The sequence below is a fragment of the Natrix helvetica genome, assembly GCF_964273705.1.
Source record: "Natrix helvetica genome assembly, chromosome: 1".
NCBI lineage: Eukaryota > Metazoa > Chordata > Lepidosauria > Squamata > Natricidae > Natrix > Natrix helvetica.
The window spans coordinates 35,960,617-35,984,350 of NC_138548.1; the positions used below are offsets into that span (position 1 = coordinate 35,960,617).

At 40.6% G+C, this 23,734-nt stretch overlaps 2 protein-coding genes across 3 annotated transcripts in view; one reads left to right on the forward strand and one right to left on the reverse strand.

The window, feature by feature from the left end:
• Positions 1-13,840, reverse strand: part of AKT1 (AKT serine/threonine kinase 1) — a 158,732-nt gene extending 144,892 nt beyond the window's left edge. Inside the window, exon 1 of the mRNA XM_081969877.1 lies at positions 13,727-13,840. The gene's annotated coding sequence lies outside the window, so the exon portion shown is untranslated. The remainder of the gene's footprint in view (positions 1-13,726) is intronic.
• A 1,869-nt stretch (positions 13,841-15,709) lies between these two features.
• On the forward strand, positions 15,710-23,384 carry ZBTB42 (zinc finger and BTB domain containing 42). Of its 2 annotated transcripts, none has more exons than XM_081938131.1 (2): positions 15,710-16,120; positions 17,855-23,384. In XM_081938131.1, exon 2 carries the CDS (start codon positions 17,869-17,871, stop codon positions 19,297-19,299), a length of 1,431 nt encoding a protein of 476 aa, XP_081794257.1. In that variant the 5' UTR covers positions 15,710-16,120; positions 17,855-17,868; the 3' UTR covers positions 19,300-23,384. The 2 variants fall into 2 exon arrangements, with proteins under 2 accessions (XP_081794257.1, XP_081794258.1); XM_081938132.1 differs by lacking the exon at positions 15,710-16,120 and adding an exon at positions 17,102-17,207.
• The last annotated feature ends 350 nt before the right edge of the window (positions 23,385-23,734 follow it).

Genomic DNA, 23,734 nt, shown 5'->3' on the forward strand with positions numbered 1-23,734 from the left:
CTGCTCCTTCCCCACCCCACCCCCTTCTAGCACTGATGATGTTACCTAGTTTGGTAATGAAATGTCTGTAAGAAAACCACCAAGCTCAGAAAGCAGCAAGGATCCCCTATCCCCCACCTCCTCTTTCTCCCTTTCATTCTCCTTTTTGTCTTTTCTGCTCCTCCCCCCCCCCAAGCTCAGAAAGCAGCAAGGATCCCACTATCCCCCACCTCCTCTTTCTCCCTTTCATTCTCCTTTTTGTCTTTTCTGCTCCTCCCCCCCAAGCTCAGAAAGCAGCAAGGATCCCACTATCACCCACCTCCTCTTTCTCCCTTTCATTCTCCTTTTTGTCTTTTCTGCTCCTTCCCCCCCCCCAAGCTCAGAAAGCAGCAAGGATCCCACTATCACCCACCTCCTCTTTCTCCCTTTCATTCTCCTTTTTGTCTTTTCTGCTCCTCCCCCCCCCCTTTCTAGCACTTCACCAGCTCAGGCGCGACCGGAGAAGTTTCTCTTCTCAGAAATGTCTTCAGTGGAGCAGTGAGGAGCTGAGGAAACTTCTCCGGTCGCGCCTGAGCTGGTGAAGCGCAGGCAAGTGCCGTCCCATCGCCAGGGAAACAGTGAGTGAGGTGAATCACGTGGTTGCTCAGATCACACAGGCGCAGCCCGACCGGAGAAGTTTCTCTTCTCAGAAATGTCTTCTCGGGCTGCGCCCGTGTGATCTGAGCAACCACGTGATTCACCTCACTCACTGTTTCCCTGGCGACAGGACGGCGCTTCTCGCGCGCGTTAGTTCAAAAGGAGGTTTTAACCTCCGAAATCCCCACCGCCCACCTGGAATCCCAAAACGCCCACTAGTGGGCGGTAGGGACCAGGTTGATGACCCATGTTCTACATTTTCACACCCTGCAGCAATTTTTCTGTACTTTGGTTCACATAATTATTGAAACTTCATTTTTCTTCTTCTACAGTTTGTTGGATTTGCAATAGCCCTCTGCCCCTTATTTTTCTTGGCAGGTACAACCTGTCGATGTCACTTCATGGATGTAAAGTGTTGTACATATTCAAAAGTTTGCGTGTTTTCTAGTCCAAGTTTTCTAATTCAGCCAAAGTCCAGTTGATGATTCCAGCTGAATAGCGTATCACTGGAACTGCCCATAATGGCTTTAATTATGTTTCCAGCATTTAGTTTTGATTTTTATATTGTGCGTACCCTCCTGATGTATTCCTTTTGTGTTCACTCTTTGACTTTTCATTCAAGATGCTATCTGCTTCCAATATGCTAGGTACTTGTAACCATAATTCTTTGCTAATGCTTTCACTATGTTTCCATTTCCCAGTTCTATTCCTTCTGTTTTTTCCATTTTTCCTTGCCACATGAATATTATTATTATGTGGTTAATCTTTGGTGAGATTCACAGCCTTTGGGGTTGGTTGGTAGTTCAACAGCTGGAGTCCTAACCAAGGACCTAGGAACTGTTAAGGTACAGTGACGTCGGAGGATATAAGTTGTTCCAAGTAGGGTGGTTTTTTGTAGAGTCAGAATATTCAAGTTAGGTAAATTTAGAATTTTCAAATAGTGAGGTAACCTTTTAGGTATTGCTCCAAGGGCTCCAATTACAATTGGGACAACATATGATTTCTTTTTCCACAGTCGCTCAACCTCAATTTGCAAGTCCCGGTATTTTGTGATTTTTTTCTTGCTGTTTATCTTCAATTCGTGCATCAATGAACCATACTTTTTTCTTTTCAATTGTTGTTATGTCAGGTGTGTTGTAGGCCAAGTGCCTGTCAATCTGGATTCTGAAGTTCTACAAGATCTTGACTTTCTCATTCTCTAAAACCTTCTCAAGCTGATGGTCCCAGTGGTTTTTGCTGTACTCAAATCCAAACTTTTGGCACAATTTCCACTGAATAATCTTAGCAACGCGGTCATGGTGTTGTAGGTAGTCAGTTTGTGAAATTTTGCTGCACCCGCTGATCAAGTGGTTGACTGTCTCATCTTTCTCATTACAGAGGCGACATTTGCTGTTGGTGGTAACATGTTGAATTTTTGCCTTCATGCAGTTTGTAGCTAAGGCTTGTTCTTGAGCTGCCAAAATAAAGCCTTATGTTTCTTTTTTCAGTACTCCTGATCCTAGCCAGTTCCTAGTTAATTTTTGGTCAGCTTTTCCTTCGATACATTTCAAGAATTGGCCATGCATAGCTTTGCTTTTCCAATTTTCAGTTCACTTCTCAATTACTTCTTTCTTATATTCAGCTTTTAACTTAGTTGTCTCTAAAAGGCCTCCTTTATTTACTTCATTAATCATTGGTTCTTCACTTTTCTAGATGTAATCATTCAAGCTGTGTCTTCCTTCTTCCACAGTCTGTTTTACTTATAGTAGTCCTTGACCACCCTCTGCTCTTGGTAGATACAATTGGTCAACATCACTTTTAGGGTGCAAAATATGATTCATTGTCATAAGCTTCCTTGTTTTTCTGTACAAATTGTCCATCATCATCATCATCATTATTATTATACAATTGTATCACAGCGGCCAGTTGTTTCGCCAGATTTGGCATTGATTACTAGTCGGGCCCCACCCAGGGGCCTAGGACGTCGTAATGTATTTTCGTAATATACATGCAGATCCAAGCAGTGCAGCTTTTTGCATTTGACTGATGGTGATTTTGTCAAGTTTTAACTGTTTTAAATGTAATTCCAGTGCTTTTGGAATAGCAGCCAGTGTGCCGATTACCACTGGAATTACCACTGCTGGTTTGTGCCATAATCGTTGAATTTCAATTTTTAGGTCCTGGTATTTCGCAATTTTTTCATGTTCCTTCTTGTCGACCCTGCTATCACGTGGTATTGCGATGTCTATGATTGTAACCTTATTTTTCTCAACCAGTGCGATGTCTGGCGTATTATGTGCCAGTATTTTGTTCGTTTGTATACGAAAATCTCATAGGATCTTGACCATCTGATTTTCGGTGACTTTTTCAGGCCTATGTTCCCACCAGTTTGTTGTTGTTTTAATATTAGAATTTTTGCACAAATTCCAGTGGATCATTTGTGCTACTGAATTGTGCTGCAATTTATAATCAGTCTGCATGATTTTTTTACAGCAGCTGAGTATGTGGTCAACAGTTTCATCAACTTCTTTGCAGAGTCTGCATTTGGCATCATCAGAGGATTTTTCGATTTTGGCCTTAATGGCATTTGTTCGGATAGCTTGCTCTTGCACAGCCAGGATTAGTGACTCTTTCTTTCTTTAATGTACCTTTTGTTAACCATAACCAGGTTTTTTCACTGTCCACTTTATCTTTTATTTTTTCCAGAAATTGACCATGCAATGCTTTGTTCTGCCAACTCTCCATTCTTGATTTTATCACATCTTTTCTGTATTCTTGTTTCGTCTGTTGGACCTTCAGTAGATTTTTGTTCTTTACTTCGATTAATAGATGTTCTTGACTTTCTTTTAGATAACCAGCCAGTGCATGTTTTTCTTCTTCAACTATTTGCTTCACTTGTAATAATCCTCTACCACCTGATTTTCGGGGCAGGTATAGTCTATCAGTGTCACCGTGTGGATGTAAACTGTAGTGCATTGTCATTAGTTTCCTGGTTTTTCGGTCCAAAATGTCCAAATCGGCTTGTGTCCAGTTAACTATACCAGCTGTGTATCTTATAACTGGTATTGCCCAGGTATTTATGGCCTTAATTGTATTTCCACCATTTAATTTAGATTTCAAAATTTTCCTAACTCTGTTGGTATACTCTCTCCTGACAATAGTTTTTACTTCTCCATGTTTGATGTTATCCAACTGCAGAATGCCTAAGTATTTGTAGGCTTCATTTTTGTTGCATTTAATTAGTTGGCCATTGGGCATTTCAATTCCCTCACACGCAGTGATTTTGTCCCATTTATGGATACAGTGGCACATTTTTCCATGCCAAACTGCATTGAAATATCGGTGCTGAATACTCAGATTGTGTTTGTCAGTGATTGGATTTCTATTTCTGACTTACTATAGTTTCAAATCATCCATATATAATAAATGCACATTTTTTTCAGCTTCTTTGGCTGTTTGGTAGCCTAATTTCATTTTTTTAAAGATTACTGATAGTGGGATCAGAGGTGAAAGTGAATCACCCTGGAAAATTCCTCGCTTGATATTAACCATTCCGTAGTTCTCATTCCCTACTGCCAACTCAGTTCTCCATTGTTTCATCGCCTTTTCAGTGAAGGATGTAATATTTTTGCCAATGCCAGTTGTTTCTAAGCATTTTATGATCCAACTATGTGGCAATGAGTCGAATGCCTTTTTATAATCAATCCAGACCATATTCAAGTTCGTTTTTCTTTTCTTACAATTTTCTAATATCATTTTATCAATCAGGAGCTGATCTTTTGTGCCCCTGCTCCTTCTTTTATTGCCTTTTTGCTCTACTGGCAAGATGTTGTTTGTTTCCAAATAATCCATAATATTATCTGCAATAATGCCTGTGAGTAATTTGAAGGTTGTTGGCAAGCATGTTATTGGTCTGTAGTTTTCAGGTATTGTTCCTTTAGTTGCAGCTTTCTGAATCAAGTATGTTTTTCCAGTTGTCAACCATTCATCAATTTGACCATTTTGTAAAATTTCATTCAGTTGCCTGGCCAACATTGCATGTAAACTGGTCAGATATTTGAGCCAGAAACCATGTAATTGGTTATTTCCAGGTGATGTCCAATTCTATTATTATTATTATTATTATTATTATTATTATTATTATTATTATTATTATTATTATTATTATTATTATTATTATTATTATTATTATTATTATTATTATTATTATTATTATTATTATTATGCTTTTTTGGCATAAATGGGTAGTTATGTAAATGTATAAATAAACAAATAAAATTGCAGGTGAGTCTTCCAAATACTATCTGAGATTACTTTCCGTGGGCATCAAATAAATTTAATAAATAAATAATTTATTGCTTGCAGACTGTTTATTTTTTAAAATAAAATTTGTTACCTGCTTTTCATTACAATTATGATTGTTCTAAAGCAAGGTGTAAATAAAATAATAGTTACATCATTGTCAAACTATAGCATTATAACATTTGAGAATCAAATGTTAATCTTACTTAGAGGTAAAAGCAAAATACGTATTACACTAAAATATGGTTTGTTTAATAATATATTACCAAATTCATTATTTCACACTGGGGTGTGTGTTTGTGTCTGCTATAAACAGAGCCAGTGTTTATCATGATGCTGCAAACGGTTTTAGCTTTGGTTGTTCTCCTTCTACCAGAGACAAAAACAGAGGAACGTTTATACACACCGGTTTATCTCCTCCCCCACTGAATAACTGTCAGGTTGTCTTTAAAAACACAGATGCAAAGCCAAACAAAAAAGAAAAAGAAAAAAAAGTGATACGTTCTTTGTTGTCAAGTTTGACCTTGGAAAATCTGATACCTGCTTTTCTAACTAGTATTTACTTCTCTAAAGGGGTTGTGCTTTTTTAATCTTTGAAACCGAACAACTAAATAACAAAAACAAAGGCAGGGCAGTAGAGAAGTTACTGTAACACCCAGTGAAAAAGCTCAACAAAACAGAAATTCATCACCAGCATAGTGGAAAAACAAGGAAGAGAACTTCAGTTCCTGGCAGATGGTTCTCAAGAGGAGGAACATGGTGTGACCACTCCTCTGTTTTTAATACTTTGAATACTTTATCCACAAAGGGAAGGGATCTTGCTCAGTAATAAAACAGAGGCTTTGCATTCAAAAAGTCCCAAGTCCAAACCTTCACATTCCAGTTCTATGATGATTTTTAAGCATCAGACTAAAAGACCAAGATGTGGAAACTGGAAAAAACAATATGAGATACCATGGACAGAGAGCAGGAATTCAATTTGGCTTCATCTTAGTCTAATGTATGAAGCCAGTCATTGTGCCTTATTCAACAAATCATCATTTAGCATTATGTACATACTAAGGCAGTTGTTGCGCAATGTGATTAACAAGTGGGAATGCCCTGCAATTTTTAGCATCAGTGAGGCAACAGTAATCTTTTAAACCAAAGGTGAATAAACAGGCCTAAACCTTTTATCCATTGTTTGGCCTAATCACATTGTATCAGTGATCCTTGGAAATCATATATTTTCTAAAAATGGATCTGTCCAAGTCTGAACTTATTCTATGATAACTTGTGTGTAACATCTTAGTGGTGACCAGTTGGGCCATTCTGTTAGTGCCATACTGTTGAATGCTGTTATATGTGTTTTTACTATGGACAAACTAGGCCTTCTACTGATATACTGTGCAGCCCAGCAGGAGCTCTTCTTCAGCTTTTGGATCTTATTGTTAGATTCATGGAAGAGCCCCCTAAGCAGGAATTCAATTAAGTCTTGGGGATTGGGTCATGTGCAATTTAGATCTTTTGTCGCCTCCAGGCAAACATGTCTTGATTCTACTCATGTTAGTGGTGACATGCCAGATCTAGATTTGAATTAGAAGGAAACAACACATGTTCACATACACTGAACATGAGAACATTGCCACCAGTCCTCTGCCATGAGCACACTGTCTGTCCAACACCCCCCCCCCCAATGTTTATGTTTATGTGAAGCTGTTAAGAAAGTTTGTCTGGGGTGAGATATTGTCCTTATGCTGTACTTTGTTACCAATGTGGAAGCATGTGGAGTATGGATTATGTGAAGGCTAGGAATAAATAATATTTATTTATTTATTTTAAATAATATTAGCAAAACAGAGTTGCTGTTTGACTCTCAGATGATCTCTCTGTTAGCTCTGTTTGCTATTGTTGAAGGAACATGGAGTCACAGCTTCTGCTTAACAAGCTGGTAAAGTCATGATGAAGGGTCTTTTGTCCCACCAAGGCTGGTGGAAGAGATGCTTGTAGATTACTATATTCTCTATAAAGGACTTATAGAAGTGCTTTCTGGCATATTCCTCTGTATTATATTGCCAAAGAAAGTATTTTCCCAACAAGGTGCCCCGCAGATGCATTGGGCTGCAATTTTCATTATCCCCAGCCAGCATGACTAAGCCAACTGAATTCAATGAAATAGACATCTGTCAATGACACTGTAAATCTACCAAGTCACCTTGAAAACTAAACGATAGAGAGGCAGAGGAGAAATGTTTAAAAAATGTGTGCACAAATGATTTTCTCACTTCAAAATTCTGATAGGAAGAAAGAAGCTGTATTGCAGGGTTTAAAAGGTTTCTGGAGAAGCTGCATCAACAGAGAGATAATATCAAGATCATGTGAAGTGTTACTACATCCATTTTGGTTTGCCAGCCATTATGTCTCCTGCATGGTATAGCCCATGACACAGGTAAAGAATAGGAAGTACCTGACTCAACTGAGCGGGATCTAGGTGTCCTAGAAGGCAACCACTTAACTATGAGGCAGCAGTGTGCTGCAGCTGTCACAAAAGCTAATGCAGACCTAGGTTGCATCAAGAGAAAGTTTCGAAAGCATGTGAAGTGATAGTACCACTTTATACTGCATTGGCAAGACCACACTTGGACTATTACATCCATTTCTGGTCACCATGAAACAAAAATGTTATTGAGAATATGGAGACTCTACAAAAAGTCTAGAGAAGAACAATGAAGATGATTAGGGAATTGGAGGCTAAAGCATATGATGAACAGTTGCGGGAACTAGATATGTCTACTCTAACAAAGACAAGTACGAGGTGTGGCATGATAGCAGACTTCCAATATTTGAGGGATTGTCACAGAGAAGAAGGGTCAACCCATTCTCTAAAGCACCTGAGAGCAGAACAAGAAGTAATGGATGTAAGCTTATCAAAAAGAGATCCAATGTAAAATTAAGGAGAAATTTCCTGAAAGTGAGAACAATTAATCAGTGGAATGGCTTGCCTCCAGAAGCTGCGAATGGTCCATCATTGGAGATTTTTAAGAAGAGATTAGACAACCATTTGTCTAAAGTGGTATAGGGCAGGGATGGCTAACCTTTTTGTTGTTTGGTGCCAAAAATGCGAGCATGCACAATAGCGCACACGAGTGATAGCGCAAGTGCGTGCCAGCATCCTTAATGCATAGCGCACCCACACATGCGCATGTGTGCACAACCCCCCACACTCCCCCCCATGCTCTGCACTGCTCTCCTCCAAGCTGAGCTTGGTATTTCCTCCAGGAGGGGCAGGAAAGCCTCTGGAGGCTGGGGAGGGCAAAAACAGGCCCAACGGGCCTACTGGAAATGAAGTTCTGGTAGGCTGTTTTTCATCCTCCACAAGCTCCAGAGGCTTTCCTGGAGACTGGGGAGGGTGAAAATGGAGACCAGAAACGGATCATTTCTAAACTTCCGGTAGGTCTGTTTAGCCCGTTTTTCACCCTCCCCAGGCTCCAGAAGCTTTCCTGAAGCTTGGGGAGGGTGAAACGGCTCCCCAGGTCCTCCGGAAGGTCGACAATAAGCTGGCTGGCACGCGCATGTGCATTGGAACTGATGACTCACATGCCGGCAGATATGGCTCCATGTGCCACCTGTGGCATGCATGCCATAGGTTCGCCATCACGGGTATAGGATCACCTGCTCATGTGAACTAGAAGACTGCCATGGTCACTTCCAATTCTGTTAGTCTGCATTCTGTGTTCTCTAAGATCAAACTAATGACATATAAAGCATTTAGCCTTATAATTGGCAATGAAGATACTGAAGTGGTGGATCCCTTATATCTTTTAGGATTGATAACAGCAAAGTAGTCAAGAAACATGCCACAGTCTAACACATGGTAAGGTAGCAATGAAGGCTGGAAAAGATATTCAGATGCTGGGATGTATCTAGACTCTAGCTAGTAAGAGCAGAATTATGCAGGCAATATTTTTTCCTGTGTCACTCTATGGAAGGAAAAGTTAAGACTTTAAAGAAGCAGATGGGAAACAATATTGGTGATTTTGAAGTTTGGTGTTGGAGAAGATCGTGAAAATCCATGGATAACCAAGACAACAATGGATCAAAGAACAAATCAATCCTGAACTTTCACTTTATACCCAAACAAACAGGCCTAAATTCTTTTATTTTACGTAAAGCCCCAGCTCCTTTGAAATGTCTATAATTCTAGGAAATATAGAAGGAAAAGAAAATGATCAACAACAAGGTGAATGGATTTGATTACAACAGTGTTAGGTCAATCATTGGAAGACATGAAGAGCTAGCTAGACTAAGGACAAATTATCCCGAAGGACATCCATCTATTTAGTTATTAAAATTTAATACAGAGTTGAAATCATTAATCAAAACTATGGCTTAATGTGTTGCCCTAGCAGTTTAGATATAGTTACTCAGTAAAGTTAAATAGGTTAGTATGATGTGATGAATAAGACACATATCAAAGAAGTTGATAAAATTATGCTGCAGTTATTATTGAAACTAGTTTTGGAGTAGTCAATTTTTGACTACTGAGCTCTCAGATTGGTTGGAGTCCAAATATGTTGCTGTTTTGGTTGGATGGATGGATGGTTTATCACAGCTCTCCCAACAGATGTGCATTATTCATTCATTAATGTTCAAGTTATTATATTTTATTATCTACTCATTTGCATGTTCCCTGATGTTTAAATTACTTTTATTTCTTTTTTAACTGTTTCTTTTTTAATCTAAGTTCCATGATGAAGGGTAAATAAACAAAAAATCAATTTCCAACCCGGTGGAGCTTAAAAACTGTTAGATTAATGGTGTGTTAATGAATTTATAGAATATCTATCCCATAATTTTCAATGGCAATTATTAAACTAATCCTGCGTACAATGTGGGGAGAACAAACTAATGCAGTACTGTTGACATGGGTAAGTTTCTGAGATGAGAAAATTCCAATTATTGTGTGTGAGAGAGGAAGGTTCTATAGTCGCTTAGTTCAAACTCCGAAACAAGTCTGTTTCTTTCACCCTAAACCTACTTCATAAAATTGTGAAGAGGATATAGTGCAAGAAAGAAGAAGAAATTCCACATGCAACTCTGAGATAAACTATCTTGGATATTATGAGTTCAGACTGCATTTATACATCTAATTAAGGGTTGGTGTGTTTAAAAATGGGTTCATAAATAAACCTCGAATGGCTGGATTCATAAGCATAAGCAGCTTGTGACTTGACAATCAAATCACTTGGCTGAGTTTACTGTGACTTTGCTGGATGAACCTAGAAGAACTTGTGCAGTTTGTATGAAGCTAAAATAGGGTTTGGTTGTTTGCAGCTCAGGCTGCAATGCAAAAGAACCGTTTTGGCTTAACATAGTATATCACAGAAGTGAGTACACCCCTTCACATTTTGTAAATATTTAAGTATATCTTGCCAGTATATCTAGACATTAATGGCTGTGTGTTGCATTATTTTGAAGGGACAGCACATTTACACTGTTATGCAAGCTGTATACTCACTACTTTACATTGTAGCCATTGTCATTTCTTCAGTGTTGTCACATGAAAAGATATCCTTAAACATTTACAAAATGTGAGGGTATAAATGGGAATAGGTTTCATGTAGGAGCATACTGTATAGGCCATTGATTTTCAGCACTTTTTCATGATAATTTTTATTTAACCCCCCCCCCCCCAAAAAAAAACACTATTAGTCGGACTCAGGTGATCTCTAGCTCTACAATCTAGAGCTGGAATCTCTTATGTAGTGTCCAAGTTTTCAAGACAGAAACATAATATATCTTATACATTAAGTCAGACTAGGAGTTAAATTATGATTTGGATGAGTGCCTGAACAAATGCTATCCGTGGCTCCTGCATTGTCCAAATAAGTCATAATTAGTCTGGAATAAACCATACATTGAACACAACCAAACAGAATATTTTATTGCCTTAAAGTTTTAATTTTGATCAAAATTCAGTGGGAGCTCTTAGTCATCCCTCAAGAAACCAGGTCTTCAGAGATGTCTTATGACCCAGCCATTTCTCTCTGGAGAGCTGCCAAAACATGAGCCTAAGTAGTTACAGCAGGACAGTGAGAGTTTTATTTTATATTTTTAATCTGGGATGAGATTTGGTAGCTGGAATAAAGCCAGCAGGCAGAGTGGGGTTTTAGCATCTGTTATGTTTTAATTCAGATTTTAATTAGGTGCTTTACATTTTTAAAGAAATTGCTATTCAAGCAGGACTTTATTTTCTAACATCAGCTCATCACTAAAAAGATATCTCCAGCATGGTAGTTGAGTAAACCTCAATTTAATTGACTAGTGGAGGAAATGCTGCCCATTAAAGAAAAATGTTGAATGGGATTTTATATAGGCATAAAGGATATAGTATGTGACAGATTTTGTCTGTTGTGTTATCAGTCTGTTAAACAAAGATCTATTAAATTTGAGGGTTTACTCTGTAGAGGAATCTATTCTCTCTGAGTTGCCCATCTATATGCTTTCTAATAGAAAATTAAAGAATATACTTTGTCCACATTATTTGCAGCATATTAGTTTTCTTATGAAATAAAGGCATCTGATAGCCCTTCACCATAATGAAAACTTCAGAATGTTCCAAGCTACTTTTTGCCCATTGTAACTGCAAAATCAAGGGTCTTGCTTATAGTTGCTAAAAACAAGCCAAATCATAATTAAGGGGTTCTGATCACCTCACAGTCCTCCTTACTTATTTCAAGCCAAGTATAATAACTTTGTGCATTCTGCTACGAATCTTGGTTTCATTAAGCACACTGAATAACTTAGAATGGGATAGATTCACACATTTTGCTAAGCCATAAATTATATATATGGTTGGATTCATACAAGAAGCTAGGTCAGAATGAAACAAATCTTATTAGTGCAATGCATAATGTGATGACCCGGGGCAAGGCAGCCAGCTGAAAGTTCGAACTCCCCTTTATTGCTCCAACTTTCCCCCAAACACCCCCACCTTTATGGCAAGCCCCTTAGCAAAGCGCTTACACACAGCTCCAGCGGCCTCTGGCTGCGAGTAGTTCAGCAAAACGCTGTTAGCACGGTTGCTACAAGGCAAGAAGTCCAGGGAGACAAAAGAACAAGGCAGCAATAAGGCAATGAGTCTAACAAGGCAAAGGAACAAAACATAAGGCAAGAAGTTCAGCAAACTCTAGACATCAGCAACAGCACACAAAACTCCACGAATTCAGCACTTATTCCCGACAAGCACCCCTCCCCATGGTATCTCCTTAAGTCTCAGTTCCTTGTGAAGAGGGGTAGGACGCTCTTCTCCCGAGTTGTTGGGTTGGCCTGCATTGCTCCAGCCTCCACTCTCCGTGCTCGGGGTTCAGGAGGGGGTGCTCCTTGCTCATTGTCTGGGCTCCATTGCTCCTCATCTCCACTGCCTGCCCTGTCTTTCCCCTCTCTCGGTTGTCCTTCCCTGGTTTTTCCCTGCTGGCAAGTCGTCCCAGTCTGAGGGACCTGGGGCTGTCTCCTCCTGATCCTTCCTGTGTTCTTCGGGAGCCAACGAGGCCACCCCTTCAACCTCTGTCAGCCTCAGCTCGTCCTCCGCGGACTCAGGCTCCGAGAAGGCTATGACATAAGAATTCATTCAATCAATTACAAACTGTTGGTCCCTATCCCTATATAATTGTAGCTAAAATGTAAATATTGCATAGCTTGTCCCTAGTTAAATATTTGACATCTACTGCTTGATACCTGTAAGCTGCAATTACTCATAAACACTATACAACATGAGCTCAGAAATGTTGAATAAAATAAATTTTGCAATGAAACTACAAATGCTATATGCCCCAAGTTCAAAAGAAACCTAAAGGAGTTTTAACCTACTTATAGCTTTATGCTTACATTTTGCCTTAGGCAGAAACTGTGGTGAGCAAATTCTGTATGGACCAGTACATATTTTGTATGCACAAATTCTGAATAAACAGTTAATACATGGATTAAGAACAGTACTGGCACATGGGAATATAATATAAAGATATTTATGTGACCAGGGTCTTGTTTAAATTGGAAACATAGGTCAGTGGTATAGCATATATTTTCCACTAAAAATATTTATTTATGCAAAATTAAACCGTGACTTTTTTCTACCACTGGATCCCATACGTCTGCATAGATGTGTGGGATTCCAGTGCCAGTGAATTATCTATAGAAAATATGTATTGATTTTTTTAATTACAATTCTTATAATGAATTTGTTCAATATTTCTTTCAAAAGAGTGGTAGTGCTTTAGCCTTTATTTAGTTATCAGGTAGCCAAAAACTATGTGTGGCTATTCAGTTCTCTCTGTTGCAGATTACAGCTTTCCTTACATTTATTGCAACCCAAGAGAGGCCTTAACAAAGGAGCCAATTGGATTTTTCTCCCCAGATTAGGAAGTGTAGGGAACGATTTATCACCATCACCCCAATGATTTATCACCATCACCCCAATACCATGAAGACACATTTGAGAAAACATCAACTATCCTGAAAAGGTAGAAAAATAAGTCTTTTTTTTTTTGCTAGGGAAGCAAACCCTTCAGAAATTGTAGGACAGATATCAACCTAGCATTTTTGTGATTGATCAGTTTGCTTTTGCAGAACTTTGGTGCTGTTTTCATGTGTTTTCTGCTTTCTTTTTTATTTAATATTGTGAACTGCAGCATTAAAATATTATTTTAATATTGTCAGAATTTTTAATATGAGATGGGTTGCCATGCCAGTGGAAATAGATAAGTTTGCAAAGAAACCAACAAACACACCCCACAAAAAAACATTCCCCAACCCACAACTCATTGGCCAGTTAAGCCTACTCGATGACACTCACATGGCGTAATGCCAGCCACGTGGTCCGGTTTGCAAACTCACGTACGCGCGTCTTTCCGGCAAAGGCGCTCTTAGTTTCCTTTACTATACAGGACTGTAACGAAGACCAACTACTAAGACATTTGTAAGCGAGCATTTTGAAAGGAGCCAATAGTAGCGGTAGTTCGCCACTGGCTCCGCCCTCCGGGGCAAACTGACCAAATTGGGCACGTGTAAAAGTTGTTGAGGGCGGGGAAGTTCAGAATCCTTCCAGTTTATCCGTTATGCCGCGATTAGCGGAGCTTTGGGATTTATAGAAACCTAAAACATTTTGTATAGTGGTGGGGGGTGGAAATCCCTTTAGGATGCAAGTAAAGCAAGTTATCCTTTAGGATACTTCGGGATTATTAACATGCTGTTTTAAGAGTTAGTAAATCTTAAATGTACGCAAGCATACCGCTAAGCGTCCAGACCTAATGTGACCAAGTAAAGGTGCAAGCGAACCTTTTCTTTTTAGGGAAAAGTCTCATCAAATGCTTCGAAATTTGAGCTCATTCCTTCCCAGGTAAATTGATGCAGTCCTTGATCGCGTAGGTAGGATCGCGTATTTACGTTGGCTTTAAGACCAGTTGTCAAATAGACAATGAGAAGGCACACTAATTTTGCTTGAAAGCAACGCAGTTGTTTTCCTGTGGCAACTGCGGTTTAGGATACTTTTGAATTTGAAGAAATGCTATTTTTTTAAAAAACAACCCAGAATAAGACATGTAAGAGTCATCCGAAAGAATACTGTTCTGTGTGCTCAATTGCAGCCCATCAATTCTGTGCTTATTTACTCAAATGTTATCCCTCTCAAGTAATATGGGATTGCGCTCAATGTCGTTCCTTAGTTCCAAGCGATTCTTTTGCAAGGTGCTATTTCTGTCTATTGTACTTAAAACACAGGTTGCACCAACTATGTATGGCATCTCATCCTTGCAGCCGATGTGTGTGTAAATCACTGTAAACTGGAAAGCTTGCAACACTGCAGCGCAGTAGCTCAATACACATACTTGGAACTGTTATCCAGGATTCCCATTGATGATTTTTGTTAGGATATAGGATTGCAGCCTTCCTCTGATTTCAATTAGATAAATGTCACCGCACTGTGTAATACTATTTCAAAACCTGTATTAGGACCCATAGCAAATAACGTTGGGTATTGGCGTTACTGCGCGCACTTGTGAGGGGTTAAAAAAAAACAGTCCGCGCGATTTTGCACGTGTCTGTCAATGGGCTCTTGTGTAAAAGCGCTGAGTGTTATCGAGCCCCACTACCGAGGCGGGTCTCGAACAGAAACATGCACCGATCGGGAGTTTCAGCAACTGCCGAGGGGACAACGGACCGCTCCCAGTAGTCGAGAAAAGTACAGGAAAGCACAACCCCGAACCCAACACAAACTCCTTGAATTAAAGTCGCTATTTTGCTTCTCGTGTTTAGCAGCGGGTTTCCTTACTTTGGGAGGGAGGGATTGGGGGGAGGGCGAGGAGGAGGAGGAATTCATCTGTTCATCCTTCACTTTCCCATCTGAAAACAAAACACAGACTATTTACTTTCCGAGGTTTTGAGAGTGAAACATTGCGTACAGATGCTTGCATATATATTTTTTTCATATATAGTCGTCCCTTTCTTTTTGTTTCCTAGTTGCTTAAAACGCGGGTCCTTTTTGTAAAGCTACAACCCGTTTCCTAAGCGCAAACACCCCTGGCCACGAACGTAGCCTTTTAAGCTGCCAGCGAGTTGGGACTGGGACGGAGGGAGCCCCCCTTCCCAGGGTTGAGTTAAGAGGAGGTGGAGAAAAAAAACCGAGCAGGATTTACAAATGCAAAGAAGCAGCTGAGGACCCACAGCAGCTGCTGCTGCCGCCGCTGCCCAGAACAGAAGCCCTGGCAGGCTGGCTGGCGGCGGAAGGGAGGAGGGACTTGTGTGTGTGGTGTGGTTTTTTTTTTTTAAGCGGGGGGTTGCCAGCAGCAGCAGTCAGACGACAGTGCCTACAACCGGCCGCAGGCGCGTCAGGAGCAGCGCCCCGCCAGCAGCGCCTGGAGCTCGGCTGGGATCGCTATTGTGCGCGGACCGAGAATCGAAAAGAAAGCCCGCGCGCACTCTCTCTCTCTCTCTCTCTCTCTCTCTCTCCCCCACCCCGGGCCTGGAAAGTATCGCGAGAGCGCCCTGGCTAACAACCTGCTTCGCAACACACACAGGAGCGCTGCCGCTGGGTTACCAGCAACAAGGAGCAGCTACACGGAGCAGCCGAGGGAGGGGGAAGCACATCTGGGGAAGGCGTAGAGTTTGAGGCAGGGAAGTGGAGGAGAGAGAGAAAAGACTCGAGCACATGCCGTGCTCCAGCGGCACCTTTGAGCAGCGCCCGGCCAAGCGGGTGAGTAACCGAGCAGCATTTTTCCAAGCTGCAGGTTTCCCCCATCCCTCACCGAGCCCTCCGCGGAGGGGGGTGGGGGGTGGGTGCGGAGAGGCCTTTCGGTTCCCCCAGCAGGGATCCCATTCGCTGCCCCTCCGGAGTGTTCGGCTTCCGCGCTATTTTGGGCCGTTTGCTGGATGCGTTTGGCTCCGCCGGGCACCGAGCACAAAGGGGGAAGCTGAACGGATTGCCTTACAAAGTTAGAAAGAACTGGTGGTGTGACTGTGTGTGCTGTGGCAACTTTAGAGTATATCAGAGCAGTCGTGGGATAGATCATCCAAAGGCATCTTAGCCCTAGAGGGCGATGTGCTTTTTTAAAATTGGGGTGTGTGGGGGTGTTAGAGAAGAAGGATCCTTAAAAGTTTGCAAACTGCAAATCCCGAACTTTGCTTTATTTTCCTCTCCCTTCCCTCCCTCCCTCCCTTCTGCTGCTGCTCTTCCGCGCACCTCTCCAAAGGTCAAGCTGTGTGTCCTCCATTAAGAGTAACTAGTAATAAGATTGTTATTTAAGCAACTTTCCTGGGGTGGTGTGGAAAGGGGGTGGGGGAGGCGACGACAGGATTTAGAATGAGAGAAGGACTCGGTTTAAGTTTGAGATGTAATAGATGGCTATAAATGGGGGGGGGGGGTTGTTGCTGGAACTTTAAAAGGCAGCAAGCTGTGGTTGGCTGGTAGCTAGATTTGAAGTAACATATGGCATTAAAAGGGGCACAGCTGGAGGTAGCATTTCCATCGCAGTGAAGTCAGAGCAGCTGACTCTCCAGCTTGCGGTGTAATTAGCAAACGGAGCACTCCTCCCATCCCTCTCCTCCCTCCCAGACGCTCTTTCCTTTCTTTTTTTCCCCTCTCTCCCCCCCTCTTTTTTCATACACACACACAAGCATTCTTCCGTTACTGGCTAGCGAAAGCCTCTTCTCTTCCCAAACATTTGGGTGATGGGGGGAGGGGAGACCCGAAGCAAAACGCTTAGGCTGTTCTAGAACTTTTGGGAGGGGGATTCATTTTTTCCCCCTTGAACCCTTCGCTCTGTATTCCCCAGCTATTCAAGGTAAGGTCCCTGAAAATATTATGTTCTCCTCAGAGGAGCCTTAATTACAGGCAGCTGAGGAGGAACTGCAAAATATTGGGAAGGGGTTTTTTGTGTGTGTTTTTGCTTTTAATAACTTTTCAGAATTGCATCTTAGTTTTAACGATGCCTCCTTATATAACTGTGTTTTCTGTTTTGAAGGGCAAGTGATGGTTTCAAAGAACAAAGCCAATGTGGTTATGCTTTTTCTTGGATTAATAATATTTTTAAGTGTGGGGGTGCAAAATGCATTTTTTTAAAATCAAGCAGTTATGGTGATCCCTTGGAGTTAAGACTTCCAGGAATGCATAAAACTCTGAAGTCAATCTCCTCCTCTCCCCCCCCCCCCTCCGTTTTAAAGCCTTGAGTGGCAAAGGTTGGAGGCGTTACTTCCTTAGAAGCTTTGGTTTACTTAAGAGTCAAGTTTTTCCTGTTTTTCAAGCAGGTGCTCTGATGTGGGGAGGCATTTTTTTGGGGGGGGGGGAGTAAAATTTGCAATCAGTTAACAGGTGAACTGTTATCCTCAAGGTTCCAGTTATCCCCTCCCCAGACAATCTGTTTGTTTATTAATAGCTGGTTTGAAGCCCTGTGGTTTAGAGTAGCATTCAAGTTTTTCCTGTTTTGAACAGGTTATGAAGGAAGAATGGAGTTCCCAGACCATAGCCGGCAGTTACTGCAGTGTCTGAGTCAGCAGCGTCACCAGGGCTTCCTGTGTGACTGTACTGTTTTAGTTGGAGACGCTCAGTTCCGAGCCCACAGAGCCGTTCTCGCTTCTTGCAGCATGTACTTCCATCTTTTCTACAGGGACCAGCTAGACAAAAGGGACATTGTGCATCTGAACAGTGACATTGTGACAGCTCCAGCCTTTGGCTTGCTGCTTGAATTCATGTACGAAGGCAAGCTGGAGTTCAACAGCCTCCCGGTTGAAGATGTGCTGGCTGCAGCCAGCTACCTTCACATGTACGACATTGTGAAAGTCTGCAAGGGCAAGCTGAAAGATAAGGAGTTGTGTGGGGACGAAAAAATGAACGGCAGTGGGATCTCTTTGGAAAGGGACATGCGGGTCCTTGATGAAGGAGTGCCCTTGGGGCGTGAGCTCAGCCCCAGGAATAAACAAAAATTGATTGCTTCAGAATATGAAAGATCAGCTGGAAAAGAAAAAGACAGTAGCTATCTGGGCTGGTCCTCTGAATTTGTAAGTATCAACTCTGCATTAGCAGAAGCAGAATTGGACACCGTGGCAGCTGAGAAAACAAGAGCTAATGTCTTTAGTTCAGTGGGACCTTTGTCCCAAAGATCTCTTAACCACTCCTTGGCTTCATCTGGCATAGAATGCGCTTTAGACCTGTCTTTCAAGTCTGTGGCCGGGAAGGATTCCTTCAACCCCTCCTATGTCTTTGGACAACTGGCTTCTAGTGGTCAGCAGCAGAGTAGTAAACCCCTGATTAAGGATGAGCCAGAATCTTTATCAGATGGAGAAGAGAGTGAGGCAAGGTGCCTAGAAAATCAGCATTTGGGGAATTCTGCCAAGAGCCTGATGACCGGATTGGGAAATGTGTTTGCAGGGAATGGCAATTCCCAAGAGCCAGAGGAAGACTTAGATCAAGAGCGGGAGGTGAGTGAAGATGACATGGATTCCTCTGACATTCCATCCTTGGGGGTCTTGGTTCCTCCAGGTCACATCTGTATTTGCCCGCTCTGCAGCAAAGTCTTTCCTAGCCCGCATGTCCTCCAGCTGCATCTCAGCTCTCATTTTCGTGATAAGGATGTTTCAAGAACCAGGCTTTCCCCTGATGGTTCGGTGCCTACTTGTACACTTTGTGGCAAGACTTTCTCCTGTATGTACACCTTGAAAAGACACGAGAGAACTCACTCGGGTGAGAAACCGTACACCTGTGGTCAGTGCGGAAAGAGCTTCCAGTATTCTCACAACCTGAGCCGCCATGCAGTGGTGCACACGAGGGAGAAGCCCCACGGCTGCAAGTGGTGTGAGAGACGATTCACTCAGTCAGGCGATTTATACAGACACATCCGTAAATTTCACTGTGGCCTTGTAAAGTCACTGGTGGTTTGAGAGAAGTTGCCAAAAGGCACCATTTATTGGATTTCTTTACTTTGTTGATTCACTTCGGGCAAATTGTATTTTGAGGGGTTGGGAGAATGTAATTCTACATTTCATAGAGGGAAGGCTTCAATTGGGCATTTCCCCTATCTTTAGGCCTACTGTAGGCCTGCAATTACCCTTAATATTCTGTTCGTTTTGGAGTAACAAGCTGAATCTCAATCTGAATTCTTGGATAGAAGCTGATTTAATCTCTTTGGTTTACTGTAATTGGTATGCTTCTGTCTTGGTGGATGTGTTTCTGATAAGTTGGAAATATGGTGAGGAAAATAGAAACCTTGATCAAAAGTGCTCCTTGGATGAGATGTACTAGATTTGCCTGCATAACAGCTCCTCCCTTCCTTCCAGTTTAGCACTCGTATCTGCAGTGCAGATGCCTCAAGTAGGCAATTTCAGAGTTCTAATGGCCCCAGTTCCTTTCCTGCTTTGGATGTAGCTTTTTTTTTTAGTCAGTGTTTTTAATCTATTCCAGACAAGCAAAAATTCAAAGGGGAGGGGGAGGGATAGACTTTTTATTTATGAAGTGTGTGAGAGAGAAGAAATCTGAGTTCATGTGCCTCATGGGGACTCTCTAGAATTCTTATAATTTTCATTATAATTTGAAGAGGCCTTGAAATCAATTTAAAGTGAGGCTGAAAATTCCCCCTTTATCAGCAGGTGATAGTTTTATTCTTTTGAAACTTTTCCTGTCAAATCATCAGTCTCACTGGTGCTGCTACTCTTTTGCCTTTGCCAGTACTTTGGAATTTCTCTCTGAATTTACATTTCTTGTGAATTGTAGTGAAACACTTGTTCTCCACCTTGGTTAGTATTGTTGCAGCTCTGATTTATCGGTGGCCCTGATTGTGTGTTGTTTTCTTCCCTCTTAGCTATCATGTATAGAATTGTGGATGTGAACTTTGGCTTTTGTATATGGAAAGCCAGAGTGGTTACTCATCCCCTAATATGAATTACCTGCTGTGAAATGGATCACGGGTGGAATGAAATGAGCTTACCTGTGCATTCATACTTGGATTAACGCTGAAGGAAACGTAGGCGAGAACCTTTCAAGGTGAATCTTGAAATAGTGTAGGAGAGAATCAAAATGCAGGCATTATAACTCAGTGAAACACATTCATACTTCCTAGTGTAATCCCCTAGTTTTCCTTCTAACAAAAGCACTTTTTTCAGGTAAATGATGGGGGTGAAATTGGAATTTTAAATTTTAAAATTTTCTTTGCCTATTGAGGCTATTGAGAGTTCCTAATTCCCCAAAGATCCCTCCCTTCTTTAAATTACTCGACAGGCATGGGTTTTAGGATTGGGGTGGGTGCGTGGGATTTCACAGTCAACAAGGTACTGCAGATTATTCAGTGGTGGAAGCATACTGTAATAGTTTTACTTTGACAATGAAAATAAGTGGTAGTATTTGAAGGCTCGTTGCCTTTTTAGTCCTTATTTAGCTACATGTAAAAAAGCCAGGCCTCACCATCTACTATGAAGTTATTTTTGGTTTTAGATTGCCAACTGTGATTAATCCTTCCCATACCATTGTTGTTTGATTGCAGTCATTAGGAAATGGTGATGTCTAGGCTGACTTTTATATGTCAGAATTCTGCTAAAAGTGCAAGTTCAGACTACACTATTATCCCTCCCCCACTGAATAATTCAAATTGAATCTCATAGGCCTGTTTTTATTTGAACCAGGCCAGTGAAGATATTTCTGTGTGAAGCATAGTTGCTGTGCCCATCCATCTGTTCATACATAAACAGATAATTTGTGTATTAAGGATGAATGTTCTTCCTTACGCATTCACACATGCTTTACTCCCATTAGCACTGACTTAGACCTATCTCTAAAACATCTGGCTGCTGCAGGAAGTCAATTGATTGGAGGGGGGAGGGGATGCTATTTCTTGGAAACTGAAGAATCAGCCTTTGCCTGACCCTTAAAGCACATTTGGCTGGAACAGCTGATGGACATAGGCTTGGGTTTGAAGAAGAAAAATGGATTCAAATGAATGGGGCCTTGAAAAGTTATGAGAGAATCAGATGAGCATGTTGGAAGTGCAGATGGCAGTCGCATTAATGCATAATTTCCTTCTGAGGGGGGAAAAACTTTGTCATTATATGCACATGGCTTTTTTTTAAATTTTCAAAAAGATAGGTTTTTGAAAAGATCTCTTCTGTATTTCAAATTATGGGGGAATCTGTTGGTGTCCAGAAAACACAGTGCCATTTCGTGGCAATGAACGTTGTTAAGGCTAAATTAGTGTAAGTTGTTCCATAGGACTGCAAGAGAGCAGGAACTGTTCTCTTGGAAGCAGATGTGCCAGCAAAGAAATTCACAGTTTACCTCTGAAGCCTCCCCATAGCTGCCTTTGCTGTAGAATACTTTGTATTCTTATTGGTATATCAGTTCATTTTCAAATCTTGTAAGATGCTACTGATTCATAGATGGGAAAGGCTTGATACCAATTTGCTGGTATTTTGGAGAGATTAAAACAGATTGAAATGTTGTGGTACCTTTGGAACAAATTTGGGATGTTCACTTATTTCTATCTAATTCCAGTATTCTGTTGCCTGTCATGTTATTAAACATGCCCTCAGATATCCACAAAATATATTTTTGCATATGTGAAATATTTATTAAAAGAAAGAGTATAACTGATTAGATTTCTGAGAAGTTTGACATTCAATGAATGGGACTAGAGAAGGATTGCCAAAACAAATTTACTGTCATTTTGGATGCACTGAAATGTTTTTTTTTAAAGGCAAGTAATATTGTTGCAGAAAATATTATTCAGCACTTCCCTTTAATTATTAGAATTCCCCAAAAGGGAGGTTGCATACATTGCCGCAGAGGATTGTTATATGCTCAGCCAAAATTGTGATTGTGGATAGTTGTTGGGATTCTTTTTACAATAATATATCCCACTGCTGAAAAGGCATGTAAACAATAACATCTCTTTATATCTAGAGTTAATGTAAAGCAGTGTCTCAGTTTTAATTTTTTTTCCTTCCTGATTTTATACATTTCCCTTTGAATTGTAGCCAAAATATTTAGGAAATAGTGCTATGGAAAAGGATAACTGCTACATTAACTGCAATATAGCTGTTTTGCAGAGAGAGATGTTATGATAAGTGACTCCTTTTTATTCAGATAAAAACTTATGGTGCAAGCTTTTTTAACTCCTATTTTAAATGATAGCGGGCATAGTGTGTGAAATTTGACATTTATGGAATGTTTGGTTGTAGGTAATTGGTGACTGTATAAACATTCTTACTAACAAGGTGCGTGGTAGAGCACCATATTCCTAAGACACGTGACAACAGTACTGTGTCCTTTCTTCATATCTTTACCTGACCCCTTGGCCCTGATTGGAAATAGCACTGAACAAAACCTTCAAGTTAAGTTATTTCTTTTCTTTTTAAAATTTTAAGTTATATATCTATATATATTTTTCTCCTGATGATACTTGATATAGTATTTATTAGATTTCTTTTTTAAATTAAGGAATGCTTGCTGTGGAGCTTTTTCAGAATAACAAGTGTGAAATTGGTGATTTTAATTTTATTTCTGTACATGTTTTACAAAGTGAATGTGTGAACATGTGAACCAGTACACAGAATGTAGTGCTTTTTATATGCTGATCCTATGTTGGGTGGAATGGCGAAAGAATACCCATCTCAATATGGAGCCTTGATTGTTTGCAAAGAGCTCTCCTTTCTTGACTGCAGGGGGAGAAGGATGAAGAGATGCTTTATCCCAGGCGCAATACAAGGGGCACTACAAGGAAGGATTTAAGTACCTGGGTCCCTGAACCCGTTTGCCTCTTATCTTGGTACTTGTTGAAGGATTTAAAATTAAGTGCCATAGGATACCAGTGGGTTGGATTTAAGGTTTTTGTTTTTTAGCCAAGTTTAATTTTTTGGCGATGCTCTCTGCTGCAGTTAAAAAAGAACAAGTGGCAGATGCATCCAGCTAAGGGATTTGTTGAAGTGTTGTATTTTTATTATTCTTTCCCAAAATTTCTGGGTTAATCACTTCTTCTTTTTTTTTAAAAAAAGATTGCACTTTTATTTAAATATCTTTTTCATTCTTTGGATTTTTTTAAAATCGTTGCAATAGTTCTGAGCATGTTTTGTTTGTTTTTTATGTTTCTTTACTCCACAGAAAATTACTACCGTAAGCACTGTATAAGGTTCCTTAATATTCAGCAGCTAGTCTGATTTGCAGAGAGCATAACTGGAAATTTGGGGGCTCCGTTCTGATTCTATTCATTGGAGCCCGAATTTTATCATAGTATGGCTTTACTTAAAACACTGAATTTGTCTTCTACTTCAAACCAATACTGTGAAGTTAATGTTTGAAAGAAAAAAATCTGCTATTTTAAATTGCTTTTAA